The 19,037-nt window shown below is 38.7% G+C and overlaps 3 protein-coding genes across 3 annotated transcripts in view; 2 read left to right on the top strand and 1 right to left on the bottom strand.

The window, feature by feature from the left end:
- Positions 1-2,604, bottom strand: part of cryz (crystallin, zeta (quinone reductase)) — a 7,875-nt gene extending 5,271 nt beyond the window's left edge. The window contains exons 1-3 of the mRNA XM_015060938.1: positions 2,370-2,604; positions 1,289-1,441; positions 819-982 (exon numbers count right to left, since the gene is read on the bottom strand). Coding sequence (XP_014916424.1) covers positions 819-982; positions 1,289-1,441; positions 2,370-2,477 — 425 coding nt within the window. The 5' untranslated portion in view covers positions 2,478-2,604. The remainder of the gene's footprint in view (positions 1-818; positions 983-1,288; positions 1,442-2,369) is intronic.
- Positions 2,605-3,356: 752 nt separating this feature from the next.
- On the top strand, positions 3,357-10,935 carry dars2 (aspartyl-tRNA synthetase 2, mitochondrial). Its single transcript, XM_015060937.1, has 17 exons — positions 3,357-3,958; positions 4,079-4,178; positions 4,787-4,853; positions 4,989-5,090; positions 5,580-5,675; positions 5,764-5,887; positions 5,998-6,044; positions 6,664-6,770; positions 7,115-7,184; positions 7,450-7,629; positions 7,845-7,952; positions 8,145-8,207; positions 8,409-8,561; positions 8,639-8,857; positions 8,953-9,063; positions 9,147-9,222; positions 10,010-10,935. Exons 1-17 carry the CDS (start codon positions 3,793-3,795, stop codon positions 10,189-10,191), a joined length of 1,971 nt encoding a protein of 656 aa, XP_014916423.1. The 5' UTR covers positions 3,357-3,792; the 3' UTR covers positions 10,192-10,935.
- Positions 10,936-11,663: 728 nt separating this feature from the next.
- bpnt2 (3'(2'), 5'-bisphosphate nucleotidase 2) lies at positions 11,664-18,811 on the top strand. Its single transcript, XM_015060944.1, has 8 exons — positions 11,664-12,366; positions 13,022-13,094; positions 13,367-13,513; positions 13,620-13,773; positions 14,463-14,558; positions 14,748-14,909; positions 15,974-16,108; positions 16,796-18,811. Exons 1-8 carry the CDS (start codon positions 12,242-12,244, stop codon positions 16,936-16,938), a joined length of 1,035 nt encoding a protein of 344 aa, XP_014916430.1. The 5' UTR covers positions 11,664-12,241; the 3' UTR covers positions 16,939-18,811.
- The last annotated feature ends 226 nt before the right edge of the window (positions 18,812-19,037 follow it).

The following is a 19,037-nucleotide window of genomic DNA, read 5'->3' as shown; positions in this document are numbered from 1 at the left end:
ATTAAGTCAACATATTGTGCTGCAAAATGTTCCCAAGGTTGGACGAAACTACAAAATGCAATTTGATTTTTTATGCAACTCTTACTACTGAATTAACTTCCAAGATATTAGATTTTATTGGCATGGCTAACTAATTTTAACTCAGTTTTTTTTTTTTTTTGGGGGGGGGGGGTTGTTGTATTAAATCAATTTGGGAACAGGCAGGATGTATGTGTGACTGAACTGTAGTTTATCTAGTGTGTATTGGCACAATTATATAAGTAAACTGTATTGAAATGGTGCAGATGTGGAACATTTCTGCAGGTGGATGTTTCAGAATAATGCTGTATAGCTGCTGTCCACCAGAGGGCAGTGCTACTCCATGTGCAGAAACAGCTGTACAAGCCGAACTCAGTTTTTCTGGCTTCCTTTTTAGATGGCTGCAGCCCGAAATCTCGCTTTCTCCTTTTTTTTAAGTTATGATCTGAATTATTCTTTTTTGCAACATTATGAAAAGAACAAATGGTTCTGCAAAAATATTTCCACAGAACATAGTCAAATGCGCCCAGAGACATTAAAGTTTTGAGAAGATGTAACAAACTCTTTAGTCATCAGTGACTTAGAAAGCTGAAGTTAATTTTTTTTTTTTTTCATCTCTTTGTGTCCGTGGCAGAATACATGGATTATTAAAGTATTAAACATGCTTTTGTAATCCATGTTTTGGATAGTTTTCTGGAGGGTCTTTCCCAGTTTTTTTCCCAGTATGATGGTTTGTAATTGTAACATGTGCGAACCTTTGGTTTAAACTCTGAGTAATTCCTCTCCTGTGAAGGTCTTACTTGTGAACCAGGGCTCTGTAGGCTGTGAAGTAAGGAATGCCAATGGCTGCTCCCTGTGTGAAGTCCAGCGCATCAGGCAGCTTGTGGACACAGTCGTCCGCTGCTACAGCGTACTCCGCATAACCTCCGGACTGAGTGGCGGTGGTGAAGACGCGATCCCCTGCCTGGAAAACACAAACAATCGCTTGATGTGTGGACCATCTCTGGGGCCGATTTGGTAAAGGTCTAAGAAACAGTGAAGAAACAGGACATTTTAAAGGGTGTAAAATTATCTATTAATGGGTAGAGTGCTAACTTTTTTTTTTTCTATCTAGAAAACGAATCATTGTTGACACATTTAATGTAAACCAAGGCTAACGCTGTTGTAAATATTTTTTCCAGAGAAAATGTGAGGGTTTCTAGTACAGAATAGACTATATAGTGGGATATCCTACACTTTCCATGACTTTAATTGTGTGTTTTACTGTGACCTTTAGTGCAGTGACTCCCTCTCCGACAGCATCCACCACTCCGGCTACGTCTGAACCTGGTGTGTACGGCAGAGTGGGCTTCCAGGCGTAAGATCCGGATCGGATGTACGTTTCCACGGGGTTCACTCCACAGGCACGGACACGGATCAGTACCTGCGTCACAAAGATCCTCAATCAGTTGTAATTAACACAAGTTGTTTTTATTTCTCGCCCAAATCTATTATACACATTTTTCTACATTAAAGTCTACATTTTCTACATTTGACTACATTAAAGTCTAAATGTTTTTAAAATGATTTGTATTCAACCAAGAAGTTTTCATCTGATAGAAAATGAGACGGGCATCTATCAAAAGAAAAAACAATTGCAAATTGATTGGAAAAACAAACAAACATCTAATTACAAATGATTTGAACAAATGACAAAAATGATTTATACCTTCCCTAATAATCAATGGAAAAATCTTTATTGGCATTACATCGGTGAAGCCCTCCTTGTAATTACTGACCAGCTTTTAGCATCTTTCCACTGATGATTTATGCTTTGTGATGAGCTCTGAATATCTGATGGAGAAGGGTCTCCTTGCCATGACCCTAATCTTTAGCTCCTTCACAAATTCAGATTAACAATAAAAGACTATAAATTTTAATCTGCCAGGGTTATGAATGAATATGGACTTAATTGTATGATTTTACAAAGATTAGGATAATAAATTATGATTTGAACAAAGTCATGATGGAAAATTTTGGTTATATTATCCAAACTATTGCCAAGAAAATCTAAATAAGCATTGTGAAATATAGTGTGACTGCCTGATTTTAAAATGTTGGCATCATCCCACTTTTCTTTGGAATATAAACAAGTGGATGACGACAATAACAACAACAAAAATATGGTGAGTTTAGACCTGCGTTTGCACAAAAAGTGAAACAAAACAAAGAGCCATGTCAGGCATCATAATGTATGAAACCTCTTTGCAGCTCCTCCGCTGTTGTTATGGTTATGGCCAGACTTCCGGCCACCTGTCCGCCAGAGTGGACTGTGACCCGCAGAACTGCGCCTGGAGAGCGGGACGTCTCACCTGTCTGTGTCCCGGCTGAGGGACAGGAACGTCGGAGCACAGCCTGAGGACAGACGGAGCTCCAAACTCACTGACTCTGATGGCTCTCATCATCCTGCTGCCTGACATGTCAGCTCACCTACAGCTTCGTCTGCAAACAGGACCAGGTGACAGAGAAGTTCAGCCCTGCTTTCACTGACTGAACATAAATAGAAGAACGGTGGCAGCTCCCTCTTCTTCTTCGACAAATGTTTCGGATTTGGCACGTCAGCGCCCTCATCGGTACACTTAATTAACTGACCTAAGTGCTTTTTTTGTTTGGTTTTTGCTGTGCCGTACGTAGTTCCGCTTTTTCTTTCTTTCTTTCTTTTTTTTTTAACTTTCTGACATTTTTTAAAATATACCACTCGAAACTAAGTACATGTAATCCTGCTTACTGGTATCAAGATTTTTCCTAGATTGTATTTTATATTCTAACAATGTTTTTTCTAATATAGAAAAATAATGATTTCCATCCAACTCTGTCACAATTCCAGTTGTTCTAAAATAATGTTCTGACTGTAGATGTGAAGATGCTTATAGGCTTGTACTCACTTATGGTAAATTCCTGAAAAAGGAAGATCAACTTTCAGTTTTGGGTGGCATGTTTTCCTGTCTTTTCCGTTTTCAACAGTGGCCAGGTGTCATATTATATATGTACCCCTGTGGAATTGCTTATAAAAGTGTCAAACCTCTTGAATCAAGTTTAAAAAAATAAAAAAAATAAATAAATAAAGTATCTAACCGTTTGAAAAAAAAATTATTGATAGGCTTGTGTTGAGGTGCTAATAAATACAACTGTTTCTCCTTTGAAGTTTTTTTCACATTAGTGTGTGCAAACATCGTTATAAAAATAAACTAATAAATAAATTACACGAAAGTGTTCTGTTTTCTTTCTTTGATCACTTTTACTTCCATCTTTGTGTTTGTCGTAGTAATTATGTATACGTTTTTATCATTCCGAAGTCTTTTTTTTTCTTTTAAAGAGTGAAATATTTAGTTTAGTACGCGCTTCAATCGATTATTTCGTCGATTGAATAGTTCGGTCTTTACGTCGTGACGTTACTTCCGTTTACTTAGCTTGATTCTTACATGAATGGAACTACTTTCAAGTGCCGACTGGGAGTCAGATAAACCCATCCACATGAGTTGAGAGTGGTGAAACCCGCCCAGAAAGAGAGGAGGGAAACGCGGAACCAGGGGCAGGAGAGAAAAGTGACCGCGGCAGCGAAGAGTTTCCTCATGTGAAGCGTTTATTAACATGATATTACAATGTCTGCAAACGGGTTTCCCCATGTAAGAGAAGCCATTTGTAGCCAGGCAGACACTCCGGCGGGACTCCGGTGATCCCCATAGTTTGAGACAGGTGACTGTATGGTTTGGCTCGTCCGTGGGTTTGTCAGAAATGGCAACAAAATGCAGGTTTTTGCTTCAGAGGGTCCTTACAGGACTCAGAGCTCGTGCTGTGTGGCATCACCAAGCGTCAGGTAGAGGACACCTGGCGTGTAGGACACCAGTCAGACAGCTGAGCAGCTCCAACGGACTCCACACGCCTCCATCTGCCACCACAGGTACTTCTTAACACATGGCACTCATGTTCTCCGTTTGTTTATAAGTTTAGAATCGGGAAGTGTTGGCCGTGTTAATTCCTGAAACTTTTTTTTTTTTTTTGACTGTCGTCGTGTCGCCAGGTCCCAGCAGCCTGTCGTTCAGGACTCACACTTGTGGAGAGCTGAGGTCACATCATGTAGGAGAGAAGGTCACGCTGTGTGGATGGGTCCAATATCTCAGGTTCTCTATTATTAGCTCTTCATTATTTGAGATGTAGTGTACTTTTGGCATTTTTTTTCTTACTGTTTAACCTTTTCAGCCTTAACATTAGTTCATTTTTTGTGATCTTTACTCCAGAACAAAGTGGTGCATTATTGTGAAGTGAAAGTATAACGAAAGCTCTAAATTTGTCTTTAGAAATAAAAGATTTAAAAAGGGGCACACATTTTTGTTCATTTTTCAAAGTCATTGGTGGTAAAATATTGATCAGATTTGGGATGTAGGGCAGGACGTTAAGCTGTAGTGTTACCAGTGCATGTATAATAATCAGTAATTTAACAAAAATAAAAATCTAATTTATTTGTTTTTCTTTTTCAGATTCTGATGTGTTCTTTGTTTTTTTTTTTGGTTGCTTTTATTTCCACTTCATCTTTACCTGAACAGAGTAAAATATGATCAGAAATAGACCAAATACTTGAATATGTCTATCTAAACCAAAATTAGAAACCATTATTAAACTGGTAAAGTGACAATAAATAATGTTCTTCTATTCTAACACAATTATTTTAGACAATTTCACTGATGAAATGTTTGAAATAAATGTAATAATTTCTTTCTGCTTACCACAGACAAGATCTGTTTATCATCCTGCGAGATTTCAGCGGTTTGACTCAAGTTCTAATCCCCCCGGAAGATGTAGGATATTAAATTCATCTTTAAAAAGTTGCTGATGTCACTGAAAAAATAAATAATACAGAAAATGTATGAATTAATTGAAAAATTATTAGAAGCCCCTAAATGTAAGTTTTTTTTTTTTTTTTCCCATTTTAGTCTGTCATCAGCATGAAAGCAGCGCTGTGTGATCTCTCTGTGGAGTCAGTTGTCAAGGTTACAGGAACAGTCAGAAGAAGACCAGACGGGCAGGAGAACAAGGTTTGAGCGCTTTATCAGGTTATATTGTTTGTTAAATACATTTTTTTTTTTGCGATATTTTTATAGGGAAATTGAATGCTCTTAAAAAAAATAATGTTTCTGAACACAAAAATACATTATATCGCTTTTTATTTAATTTATTTTTTGTTAAGTGTTGATTGGGAGGAAGAGAATATTGAAGTCCTTTAATGATATCACCTTTGGCTGTCAACAGTCGCTGCTGTTTTACTGTGATTTCCAGATAAACATTAAAAACAGATCGATTAAATGTATCAAATGGCTGCAGGAGTGTTTGCACTAAGAGTGAGTTTAACCAGACCTGCGTCATAAACACAAATTCCTAAGCAGAAAAAGTTTAGGAGATCAGCGCTCATTAGCAGCACAGTTAGATAATGAAATGTTTTTTAAGATATGTCCTGCAAACCTGCATCGAAGCAGCCATTTTTCTCCAGACGGGCCTGACCTCTCATCTCGTTGCGTTTACGCCAGGCGATGCCAACGGGAGACGTAGAGGTGCTGGCGGAAAATGTGGAAGTCTTCAACACGTGCCGGAAGCTGCCTTTCGAGATAAAGGACTTTGTCAAAGTAAGCGTCTCGTTCAGCTAACGAGTAAGCTTTCATTCGTGTATTTGAGTGACTTCTAAAAATGCGTCGTGTCTGCCGGGTGGTGCAGAAGTCCGAGTCGCTGCGGATGCAGTATCGCTACCTGGACCTGAGGTCGTCGCAGATGCAGAAGAATCTCAGACTGAGATCTCAGCTGGTGATGAAGATGAGGGAGTATCTCTGTAATGTGCATGGTACGGACTGTGAAGTTCACGTGTTTCTGTTTAGTTATTCTCTTTCAAATTTGACTTCAATTCTGTGTAGTTTTATTGTTTTGTTTTTTTCCTCTCCTTTTTTTTTGTAGGTTTTGTGGATGTTGAAACACCTACTTTATTCAAAAGGACACCCGGGGTAAGAAGGTCCTCAGCTATTTTAATCATACAAGAACAACTTCTAAAAGAACTCCTTTCTCATTTGTATATCTTTACAGCACCCCTTCAATTTTCACATTCCTATTGGATATAGGACTGGACTTTGACTGGGCCATTCTAGGACACAATTATGCTTCGGATTGACCAGTACTTAGTTTCAGGCATCTTCCTTTTAGCTCTCATCAGATTCTCTATCCCTGTTGAAGGAAATCATCTCCACTCTGATGCTCCCACCATCTTATTTCAGCTTTGGGGGTTCAGTTTTAGTTGTCAGCTAAACGTTTCATTTTGGAACTTGCAATTGGAAGTATGAGAGTAGAGACAGGTTAATACAAATGCACACTATGCTTTCGTTTAGTGAATTACAACACTTTGTGAAGGAGTAGCTCATAAAATCCCTCAAAATACACTGACATTTTTGTTGCCGTCACCTGGCGAGATGTTATAAAAGTTCAGCTGGAATGCATATTTTTCTTTCAAACAAATCATTTAGAAAAGCTTGAAATGTTATTGGGGTAAAAGTACGTGTCGCTTTTTGAAACAAACGTCTAAATGTGTCTTATACGTTACTGAGAATCTCGTCTTTTTTTTTCTTTCAGGGCGCCAAAGAGTTCGTCGTCCCCTCCAGGGAGCCGGGCCTGTTTTACTCTCTGCCTCAGAGTCCGCAGCAGTTTAAGCAGCTGCTGATGGTGGCTGGAGTGGACCGGTGAGTGACCAGCTTGATTTAAATCTCATCAGCATGTGGCTTATTTATGCATTTAAATTAGCAGTTGTTGCTTTGCTAGATAAGAGAAAAATTCTCACTGAAAGTTGCCCAACAATAGGAAATTGTTGAGTTACTTTATTTCATGAAAAGCTTTGTTATTTGTTGTGCATTTGTAATTTGGCCGCAGTCAGCTTGCTTGTGCTTTACTTCAAATATCTTTCGTATTTGCTAAATCTCATAAAAATACGGAATGGGGAAGACGGGTAAAGTCAAAATCCCACCTTGCTTGAATTGCTTCCTGATTCATAAATTCAAAACGTCGTCTCTTTGTCTGGCGTCATCAGGTACTTCCAGGTGGCTCGATGTTACAGAGACGAAGGCTCCAAACCGGACCGGCAGCCAGAGTTCACTCAGGTGGGACGCAGCAGTGGGATGCTCGGCCTGTTCCGTGAAGGTGTCAGGTGTTTGCTTGTTGTAACGCCTCGCACAAACGTATTGTCTTCCTCTCACTTCTCTACATTACTGAATTAGTGTGTCACATACAGTCGTAGGGAAATAAACCCAAAGATTTGTTGTTTGAATTTGAATGTGACAAGACGTGAAAAATTTCAGCATTTTGCCAGGAGCCGTAGCTGACAGGAGCTGCTAACCTATCAGATCTTCTCGCTGACCGCTCCAGGTGGACATAGAGATGTCTTTTGTGGACCAGGCCGGCATTTTGTCGCTGGTGGAGGGTTTGCTGCAGTATTCCTGGCCAGCAGAGAAAGGTTCTCTAACAGTCCCTTTCCAGACGATGACGTATGATGAAGCGATGAGAGGCTACGGCGTGGACAAACCGGACACTAGATTTGGCATGAAGGTGGGTGAGTTCTTGTGGCTTAGATGAACCGAACCTTAGCATGGATTACCAATGGATTGCATATGTACAGAATTTCGGATTCATCAAGAATCTGGGGCGCAGGTGACTTAATCAAGCCTAAATTGTGTTTAACCAGACAAAAGATTGAGGTCATTAAGAAAGTGTTTATATTATTCTCACGTACTTTTTTTTTCTCTGTCTTCTTGTTTTCCCAGCTGACAGACATCAGTGACGTTTTCTCCTCCACTCAGATTGAATTCCTCAGATCAGCTCTCAGCCAATCAGAAGGCTCGGTTCAGGCCATACGCGTCCCCAGTGGAGCTGTATGAATATTTATATTATTTATACTGTTGTAAAACGCTCTTCTGTGCTACACAGCTCAGGATTTAGTTCAATAAAGAAAATGTATTTAATTCAAATAAGACTTGCTTCATTATAATATTAATGTGTGTATGCTGATATGTAATTTGTGCCGTTTTTGCTTTTATTTGTGGTTGTTCTGTGTCTGCTGAAAGAAACTTTTCACTGGGAAAGATTTAGAGGAATTGAAGCAAACAGCCAAGAGTCAGTTTGGACAGGTAGGCTCATGTTTCCTTTTGTTTTTAGCTTTTCAATGATTAGATTTCAGTTGTTACTAAATCCTAGATAGTCTTTGAGATCCCAAAACATTTTTTCAAATCTGCATTTCCCTCATCTAAAGTCAATAATTGCAACAAAACAATCCACAAAGGATTATTAGGCCTCTTTTTTTCCTAAATAGTTTTTTTTTTCCTGTAAAGGAGCTGAGTCTGGTGTTGGTCAGAGAAGACGGCTCGTTAAAGTCTCCCCTGAAGAAGCTGATGCCCGTCTCCGTCACAGAGGATCTGCTGAGGAAGACTGAAGCCGGACCAGGAGACCTGCTGCTGCTGGCAGCCGGCTCTCTCCACGCTGTGGTAAGGTCCTGGCTCTAAGACAAACGGAACAACTGAAAATGCCTTTTTTTTTCAACTTCCTTTCGCCCTGCTGTCAGCGCCCGATGCTCGGCAGCCTTCGCCTAAAGGCAGCCCAGCTCCTAGAGGCTCACGGCCTTTCGGTCCGCGATCCGGATTCCTTCAACTTCCTGTGGGTTGTGGACTTCCCTCTTTTCTTACCGAAAGAAGATAAACCCGAGGAGTTGGAGTCCGCTCATCATCCTTTCACTGCTCCTCAACCGGAGGACAGAGAGTTGCTCTTCACAGAGCCACACAAGGTGTTTATATCTTCTTTTTTTTTTAAATAGTTGCCCTTGTGGAAAATAATATATAGCCCAGGCCATATTCAGTGTGGTGTCTTGGTGCTTCGTAGGTGCGAGGGCAGCATTATGACCTGGTACTGAACGGCAGTGAGATTGGAGGAGGTTCCATCCGGATCCATAAAGCCTCAGAGCAGCTTCATGTCTTAAAGAACATTCTGAAGGTTAGCGTTCCTTACTTAACAAAGAGAGAAATGAATATTGGCTCATATGTGTTATAATTAATTTTGTATTTTTCCTTTGGCAGGAGGATCCCGGTCTCCTCTCCCATCTGCTGGAGGCTCTAGACTCTGGAGCGCCACCTCATGGAGGCATCGCTCTGGGTAACTCTGCTCCTGCCTGGAGATTAACATTAGAGCCACGAGAGGGCGAAATTTGACCTCAAGTCACAAGAACCTTAGCTATGATAGACATCGGATTGGTTCAACTGGTTTAACACACTAGAAGCAGGACAAGAGTTGAGCAGCACAAACAGTGAAATCAGTAAAAAGAAATTATGGGAAAAGCTGAATTTTACATTAAAATTAGACAATTTAGCCCATGTGATCTAGATATTAATCAAAAAATTAAATTAATTAAAATGACTCTAAAGGACAGAAAAAATACTTTTTTTTTCTTGTCAAAATTTAATATCAGAATATTTTGAGTAATTACATGTCTTAGTTGGTCATAACATAATCTAAACGTAACATATCTGTATTCAAATTTTCAACATAGCAATTCCCAAAGGTTAATAAACCATTTGGTCGTACGGCTTGCTAAATTGTGTCTCTCTGGTAAAAATAACCGTCTTTAGCCGTTTATATGGTCATGACTGATATGTTACGGATAGGGAGTCATTTTAGGAAAATTCATGAAATATGAAATCAGGAGGACTTGAGGTAAAAGAAATTACACAGAGTTAAAGAATGTTTGCAAAGTCCAAATTCAGGTGTTTTTATTGAATCAGTTGCTAAGTTTTTTTTTTTTTTTTTTAAGAAACAGTTTAAATTCAGAAAGTGATTTTTTTTTTAACCAAAGCATTTTTTTAGTATATTTTTACAGGCAGAGTTTTTTCTTTTTTAGCTAACTTGCAGCTGGTTTGCTGACTCCTTTATCATGCCCCCATAGGTTTGGATCGCCTGGTCTCTATTTTGGTCGGAGCTTCCAGCATTCGTGATGTCATCGCCTTCCCTAAGTCATTCCGGGGTCATGACCTCATGAGCCACGCCCCTGATTCCGTGTCAGAGGAGGAGCTGAAGCCGTACCACATTTCTGTCAAATGGCCAACAGAGGGAGGAGGAGGGAAGTGAGACGTTGAAAAAGACAAATCAACGTCTGAGGAGATGTTTTCCTACATTATTTCTGATCTGCACATCAGAAATAAAAGCGTTGATGAGGACACAGAGAGAGACATGTAGACTGAACAATGTTCTTTTGGTCCGCAGGGACATTAAAGATAAGTGAATTTTAGAGAGAAATGATGCGTTGGCTGTATCTGACCACTGACGGTTAAAAAAATATCATGCCAAAAGGACAGAGTGTAAAGTTGAAACTAAACTATGAACTATCAACTATGAACACTTCAATAGTATCAATACTTATGGGGACAAACTTATTAGGTGTTTCCCACTATTACTGAGTCTGTTTTGTTTCATAAAATGAAATTTATCGACAAAGTTACTGTTTCAGGACATTTCCTTTAAAACTCTGTGTCTTGTCTGTGTCAGTTTGAGTGACCTGTTTGCCACCTTGTGGATAAGAGTAAAGCTCTTTTGGTAAGAAAGTCTTAAAATAGAAAATTGCATTCAAAATGCCTAATTGGGACAGTGAAAGGTTGTTTTTTGTTTTGTTTTGTTTTTTTAAGTACAAGAGACTCTTGGGATCAAAGGGTTAAAGATACATGAGTAATTCCAGTACAAAAAACTTTTTAAGAGTAAAGTTCCTACTAGCTTCTTATCCTCTCATTAACCTTACAGTGTGAGCAGTCTGTCACTCTGCTCTGCAACAATATAAGCCTACTTGCATATATCATATAATCACAACCTGACTTTATTAAAAAAAAAAAAAGAAAAAGAAAATTGGAGTGTACAAATATTTAGGGCATATAAGAATATAACATTGGACGTTTATGCTTTTATTGCTTTTACAAACCAATCATGATCAACTCTTTTTTTTTTGACAAAATACATTTCCAAAAAGTCTTTAACATCAAATCTGAAACAGATTTTTTTTTCTTATTTTTTTACAAAATAATGACAACTAAGTCCAAAATGTTTAACTTCTTCCATTTCTTGACAATGGATTAACTGAACTGCTGGGGATGTTAATTCCCTTGGAGATTTTTTTTTTTTTTTTTGCAACCCTCTCCTGATTTATACTTTTCATAATCTTTTTCTCTATTGCTTGGAGTGCAATCATGCTGTAATGGTAGCCAAGAATACTGATTTCCCCTTACTGCAGACACAGTGTCTTCACTCAGGTTATCTCCTTTTCACTCATTGTAAGATTGCTAGTACCAGTTAGCTGGACCTCCGTATATTTTTAATATATTTAATATTATTAAATTTATATTACATTTGTCTTTTTTTGGAGAAATTAGTTTTATATTTCACATTTGAATGGTTTTTTTGTATGTTCTTTGAAAGAAAAAAATATTTTGTTTGTTGTAATATTTAAAACTTAAGGATATAGAAATAAAAACTTGGCTTAGTTTTTATTTTTATATCCTTAAGTTTTATATATTGCACGCCGGACACAACTAGCAAGTGTCATTTGATTCGGTTGCGTAGTTTCGTAGTTTTCTGTAGTTTTTCTCACGTACAGCACGGAGACATTTCCGGTTTCTATGACGACAACAACCCGGAACAGGAAGTGTCGGGGTGTTTGACTGTAGCTCAGGAAAAAAAAAAATGATTGAACAGAGATGTGATTGTTCTTTTTCCGCTTCGAGAGCAGTGAAGTCGTGGCTTGTTTCTGCTAGTTGACGGCGACGTTTAAGTGCATTAGAGGCGTCCAAGAAACGGAATGGCGTTTCCAACGGAGACGTTGTGTTATTCGGTGCATTTCCAGGGTCAGACGATGCTGAACGGCTAGTCGGCTCGTAGACATTACCCTGTGTTGGTGGTAGAGCTCTGGGGTTTCTTTATAAGAATTCACATTATCGTGTTTGGGACATTTCTTTGTGTGTATCCGGAGATATTTGCCTCCAAGCCACACCGGCTGTGAAGCTGAAGCTCTTCGGGACGTCTCAGTGTTTGTACTAGTTAGCCACGTCAGCTATATTCACTGATAAACTCAGAGAACATCTGTTCTCTTTGGTTCCTACGTTTATTTAGTTGAAAACCGTCGGAGTGACTTCCAATGACAATGGCTCCGATGGGTATCCGGCTGTCACCGCTCGGTGTGGCGGTGTTTTGCCTGCTGGGAGTCGGTGTCATCTACCACCTGTATGCCGGGGTCTTCTCCAACCACCTGTCCTATTTCAGGTTGGATTTTTTTTTTCTTCGTGTATAGTAAAGTAACATTATGTGACGCAATGCTTAACTTAAGTCCATCGGATGTTATTATGTATAATTTTAATCTAAAGTGGGAAGGTCCTGTCTACTTAAGCCTTCCTGATTGTTTTTAAATTTTTCTTCTTCCTACTTCTCCATTTCTTTTCTCTTTCTTTGAGGTATTACCCAATGTTTGATTTCGACAGATCAAAACTGGTGTTTTTTTTTTTTTTAGCTTAATCACACCTGCCTGAATGCTTGAAATTATGTTAAAACAAACAAACAAATAAAACATAGGAGATGCAGGCTTTTCAGTTTTTCATATGACAACGAATCATCAGAGGATTCATTTAAATAGTGGTGGAGCCGGTTGATTAACATTCCAAAAATCACTTTAGTCTGTCTGAATGCAGTCCTGCTTGTCAGACATTTGCTACAAATGTGGAAGAGACTTCAGTAGACAGGACAGTGTGTCACACCTTACTTGACAGCGACTCTGCACCTGGCAGGTGTGAATGTGTACTTTTAAATAGTTTCAGTTTGGCTTTGCTGCTTCAAAACATTACATTTTCAATTATCATCCTTTAAAACAGGATTTTTAAAAAATTTGGACGCTAACCTTTCTTCTGTCATCTTGTGTCTGCAGGCAGAGGAAAAAGGTGGACCTGAGAGACCTGCTGGCTGTCTCTGTGGAGGCTGCACAACTGGGTGGGAAAGAGGTAAAACAAAGCTTTTCTTCGTATAATGTGTCAAAACATTTTATATAAAAGTGGAGCTGGACTGTAATAACTGTTTAAACTTGATATTAATTATATGCAAATACACGCTCTTAGTATTTGTGGATTCTGTCTAGGTACTCTGGCTTCCTCCCACTGTTGCCACTGGCCTCACTTTTTTTTTTTTTCTAAACCCAACATCTAGACGTCTAACTCCGTTTTGATTTCTCTCTTTATGCTGTATCTGCTGTAACATGTGACTCCTTCCTTTCTAGGTGAAAAGAGTACGTGAAGAAGACACACTCAACGAGAAATCAAAGGGAGAAACAAAGGAAGGAGCTAAAGAGCTTCTGACTATGGGGGACCTACAGTCGCACCGGAAGATGTATAACCTAATAAAGAACACATTTCCTGAAATCACTGTGAGCAAAGCCAGTGCATTATCATAAACTATGCTTTGATTTTGTGTATGGTTGAAATGAAAATATCCATATCCAAGTGATTATGCCAGAATGTTTTTGTATTTAGGTATTCAGCGAGGAAAGTGACAGCAAGTCAGATTCGGTATCCTGGAGCAGGACCATACCTGATGACATACTGAAGCTGGAGAAAGGCAGGGAGGTTTCTCCTGATAGCATCACTGTGTGGATTGATCCTTTGGATGCTACTCAAGAATACACAGGTGGGTCGGCATCATCATTTCTGTGATTTCAGTAAGATCCAACGTTATTACCTCATATTACCTTGTTTTCCTTACATTTGGAAAACAGTGGAGTCGTCCCACGACCCCATATACTCCTTTTAGTTTTTCCAATCACGTTGAACAAAATGTTTGTGTAGAACTGGTTCTAGAGTTTGCTTTTCAGCCTCTGAGAACAACCAGTACTATCACTCTAATTGTTTTAGAAAAAATAATTTATATTCTGAAAATGCTGCCTATTGTTTTATATTTGTGTTTTTTAGCACTTTTATGGGAGATCTTAGGAAAATTATGCATAGAAAGGAATATAGCCAGTTATTTAATATAAATGTTTTGAATATTTGTATTGGGGAGAGGGATGGCAGTTCAACTTCAAAAAACCAGTTTGTCAAAGATGAAACATTTGATGTTGCTGCACCACAAAAGTGCACCAGGCCTTTCTTTATATTGTTTCTGTTAATTCATTTTGAGAACTGGTATATTGACTTGGAGTCAGAATAATTATTTGTAATTAGAGCTGCACAGTATGTCTCAAATATAATATCATTGCAATATCAGTGCAGTGTTGCAGCTTTAATGCTCATGTTGCAGCAAGTCCTACATCAACAGATACTCACACTGGACACAAATGCCTGTTTTCACTCTTACCCTGTGACTTTATCTTTCCACAGAGAACATGGTAGACTATGTGACCACTATGGTGTGTGTTGCTCTAGAGGGTAAACCAGTCATTGGTGTCATACACCAGCCATTTACAGGGTTTACTGGTAAGTTGGGGCATCTGTGAAGAGATGTTTTATCCGTATCTTTGACTAGTACACCCTTTGGATATATTTTCTTATTTTAAAAAAGCCTTATTGTAATGTAAAGTGTCTTTATGCTAGAAAAAAAAATGCAAGTATATGAACTTGTTCTCTTTCTCTGCCCTGCTTCTGTCTCTATTATGGCTTCCTCAGCCTGGGCGATGGTAGGTCAGGGAACAAACATGAAGCAGAGGTCATCCTACAACCTCAACTCGCCAAAAGTGATTGTGTCACGGTCACATTCTGGAGAAGTAAAAAACTTTATCCATTCTGCTTTTGGAAACAACACAACAATAATCCCAGCAGGTGGCGCAGGTGAGCAGAGAATTCTTGGTCCTTTTTAGCATTTAAGGAACATGAAAGATATTACCTGCAGCTGTGATGACCAGGAGCCAATTGCACAAAGACTTGTGTTGATTGTCTACTAAAGGCTGGCATTAGCTGAACTAGAAAAAAAAAGTATGCATGTATCCAAGCATACTTGGATACATGCATACTTTCCAGCACATTTACTGGAATCTTCTTTGGAGATTCCAGTAAATGTGCTATTGAGTGCACAGGTGGAATCACCAGAAACGCTTTTGTTTAAATATGCAAAAATATGTAAATGAGCCTTGCAAAACTTTTGTGTTTTTGTGGGAAGAAGAGGAAGCTATTATGGCGCAAGTAAGAGGCGCCGTTGACTACTCGTATGTCTTGTGCAAAGTCAGACATTATTTAATGTCCACCGTCTACCTAGATTGCACAATGCAAACAAATTCAGAAGTGCGCCTGCGAAATGGTGAAGCTGCTGTTTTTCAGTCTCCAAATTCACACTCTTTTCACAATTTTATGTGGTCTTTATTGCTATGGCTACTAATGAATCACTTAGGCATGCGTTAAAAAGCGCTCATGTAACTGCAAACATAGATATATGACTTATTCATCATGTCTCTGGTGCACAATTGTTTTCACAAAATCAGCAGTTTCGCATCACAAAATCAGCAGTTTCGCAGCATATCCTCCAGGTGTCGCCAATGCGCCCAGTAAAAACTCAAAAAAAAAAAAAAACATTTTCTGAGTTTTAAATTTGAAAAACAAATTTTTTAAACAGGTCGTGTAGACTTTTGAGAGCCACTGTACTTCTGTCACCCACTCAGTGACATATGACTTAGTGCTGCAGTGAGTTGATTCAGCAGCATTTGTCTTTCCTCACAATATAAACAGTTTCTGCCTTTGTCAAATAATTGGATTAAAGTTGGGTTTTTGAATTGTCATTTTTCTTTATAACCCTTAAGCAAACAGCAGTAGTTTTTGTTAAGAAAGTTATTTAGACAGGCTAACGGCTACCAGGCATTTCAGCCACAGTGTTGTATTTTTATTTTTTTTTTGTCTTACAGGATACAAGGTGCTATCGCTGTTGAAGATGCATTCAGGTCAAACAAAGCCTATACATGAAGCAGATGTTTACATCCATATCACATACATTAAGAAATGGGACATCTGTGCTGGTGCCGCACTACTGAACGCACTTGGTAAAAACATAGCACTTTTTTTATTTCTTTTTTTTCCACAAACTTTTATACTTTCTTTATATTATTACCAGTGACTTCAGCTGAGAGGGATGAGCTGCTTAAACCCTCTGAAAGCTCTAGTTTCAAATTTCTTCCCAGCAGGGAATGTATCCAGGATGTACCTGCAGCCTTAGCAAGTCTTGAATTCATGTATCTACAATTAAGGCCTTAAAATGTCTTTTTTTTTTAAATGCAAGTTGGCCTTTAATATGTTAATCTTAGTTTTAAATGTTGTCTTGACAGACTTGTTTAATCTCTTATATCCTTTGTTTTGTTTTATTTCCTTGTGAGGCTTGTTTGAGTCACACTCAGACATCTTCATTGCATTCTGAAATGGTTAAGGCTACTGCTAACTAGCTACTTATATACCCTTACTAGCTAGCTAGCTTCTTTGTATCTCATAAGTCGTGCAATACATTTCCCTGACCCAATGTCAAATATCCTGTGTTTGAAATATGAACCCTATTTATTCTAACGCACAATTAATTTACAAATGAACCAGTTTGTTATATTTTTGAACACTGACAAAGAGAACAGAAATGCATGACCTGATGTAACTCGCTTGTCTTTTCCTCATAATTCTGATATGGGTGAAATTCATTTCAACTTTACACTTATCTGTCTAATAGCCATTAATCTCCTTTACAGGAGGCCACATGACCACTCTGAAGGGGGAGAACATCGACTTCAGTGGAACTCCTTTGAACAAAGGAGGTCTGGTGGCCAGTGTTGAAGTGGATCATAAGGACATACTGACCAAACTTCCAAACTGGGACCCTTCAAAGAAGTGAAAGACAACCACACATCCATTGGCAGCTCTGGCATGTTGTGCTGAGGCTAACATGAAGAAGAGACGATTAAACATCAAACGTTCATGATCATGTTTTTTTATTTTTTATTTTCTTGAAAGCTGGGTGGGGATTTGCCATCTACACCAACCTGGCCCACTGAACAGGATTGTGACCAGCATGGCTACCACAATGGTTCTGGATTCACACTCCTCCACGGCTACATGCATCATTCATCCATCTCATGTGAAACCGCATGCTCACAAGGAACTGTGGGGAAAACAGTGGACCCTTCCATGTCTCCTCCTTTCACCTTTACAGGAGAACAGGGGGACTTTAATGTGAAAATCTCTAGAGCATACAGCTGAACATTGCAGGAGAAACTCTGGAGCTCGGCATCTGCTTCCACCATCGTAGATGTCTTTTTTCTTTTTCATATTTGAAAAGAGCATAACACTAATTTAGAAAGGAATGTTTCAGAGAGCATCAGACTTTAGACCATCTCTGCAACTAATGAAACTATGGATTTTGAGTAAATCTATGGGTTATTACGTTAAAAAAATCCTTTTATTTTTTTTATTTAAATCCTTTATCTTTTATTAAGATTATATCAAGATGGATTAATTGAAAAGAAGTTGATTATCTATAGAGAACTCAAATCATGGCCAAACATGATTTGTGTTGAGGCTTCAATGTTTATCAGATAATTGAGCAAATTGGTTTAAAAACTTTTATTAAAGCACAAAATAACTAACAAAAGTTGTTGGAGTGGCAGTGGGCACACAGGAAGGGATTCAGTGTTGAAGTTAATAACTGAACACTTTTAATAATCAGAATTTGTGCAATAATAAATGCTTGAAATTGGTACTTTTTACTTACCTATTAAAAATTAATTAAGCAAAAAAAGTGAAGTAGTCCTTTACCTAGCCTCAGCATTTCTCCACTCCAAAACGTTTGTTTTGATGGTTCTCGATTTAGAAACCTTGGAAACCACGCAATAGACTTGATGTCAAAGTCAGAAAGATTTTTCAGTAAGAGAAAACAAATTTTAGTTGGAAAGAGAAATTAGTACTTCCTCATTTCTGCCTACAAGTGGCTTCAAAACTCTGAAGTATGCATGTATGGTTTGGATTTTTGGTCTTGACGAATCCCCATTTCCTTTGACTATTGTTTGTCTTTCTGCACTGTGTCGGTTGTACCCGAGTCACTTTTGACTTCTTGTGTTCAGTCGAAAAATACCAGCAGAGAACTCATGCGAGTGTCTGAAGAAGATACATTTGTTGAAGGATCTTTTCATGCTTTCTTTGTTTTGATAGCATTTGTGTTAACGATACATAGACTAAACTCCGTTTAGGTCAGAAGTTAAATATTGAAACAGTTTCGTCTGCCGCTGGTTGACGAGACTTGACAACTTGTCCATAGAGGTGAGGAATGATCTGGAATGGGTTTATTGCATAAAAACATGGCGAAGTCAGAGCTGTTGCACTTGAGTTTCAGTTTTATGTTTCCAGTGCCTTTGCTTGGACAAAACCACATTGTCGCTGTAAGCTACGTTAGTAACACAGACAGCAATGCTCGCCGCCATCGGTTGCTGTGAAAATGACATGGACACCGTTTTGGGGTGTGACTTTGGATACATCCCGTTAAGACTCTCGTGCATGTGTACTTTAAGAAACACTTTTTCACATCACTGTGTTGTGACGTGCTTGGGAGTACTACTTTAGATATGAAAAAGGTCTTTTTAAAATCCATACATTTATAAATGTAGAAAAAAACAAAACAGATCCATGTATAGAAGACCTAACTTCTGTAGACTGCTGCTCAGCTTTCCTTAAGGCTGCACACGTTGAAGCCTCCAATCGACCCGCCACAATTTCAAGACGGGGATTTTGTTACTAGGTTGCAATGTTGCAGAGTACAACATAGAGCTGAAACAACCTTTGAGCGCAAACGTACAACAACATGTGGACCGTCTGTAACCGTGAGCGTGGATTTCTCAAAGGAGCACCATGTGTACCTCTGTGTCTTTTTCCACGTAGCCATGCCAACCAGACTCTGGGAGTTGCATCATGTTGTCTTTGGATATCTGGAAGGCCTTGGAG

This window comes from Poecilia latipinna, unplaced genomic scaffold (assembly GCF_001443285.1).
Source record: "Poecilia latipinna isolate Pla-1442-1.1 unplaced genomic scaffold, P_latipinna-1.0 Scaffold1756, whole genome shotgun sequence".
Lineage (NCBI taxonomy): Eukaryota > Metazoa > Chordata > Actinopteri > Cyprinodontiformes > Poeciliidae > Poecilia > Poecilia latipinna.
The sequence above is the reverse complement of the archived record's forward strand: the minus strand, read 5'-3'. Positions and strand labels throughout refer to the sequence as shown.

Coding starts and splice junctions, on each gene's coding strand:
- dars2 (XM_015060937.1), top strand. CDS start 3,793: ATGGCAACAAAATGCAGGTTTTTGCTTCAGAGGGTCCTTACAGGACTC. Junction 5,888..5,997: donor GTATCTCTGTAATGTGCATG/GTACGGACTGTG, acceptor TTTTTTTTGTAG/GTTTTGTGGATGTTGAAACA. Junction 9,223..10,009: donor TCATGGAGGCATCGCTCTGG/GTAACTCTGCTC, acceptor ATGCCCCCATAG/GTTTGGATCGCCTGGTCTCT.
- bpnt2 (XM_015060944.1), top strand. CDS start 12,242: ATGACAATGGCTCCGATGGGTATCCGGCTGTCACCGCTCGGTGTGGCG. Junction 14,559..14,747: donor GCCATTTACAGGGTTTACTG/GTAAGTTGGGGC, acceptor TGGCTTCCTCAG/CCTGGGCGATGGTAGGTCAG. Junction 14,910..15,973: donor AATCCCAGCAGGTGGCGCAG/GTGAGCAGAGAA, acceptor TTTGTCTTACAG/GATACAAGGTGCTATCGCTG.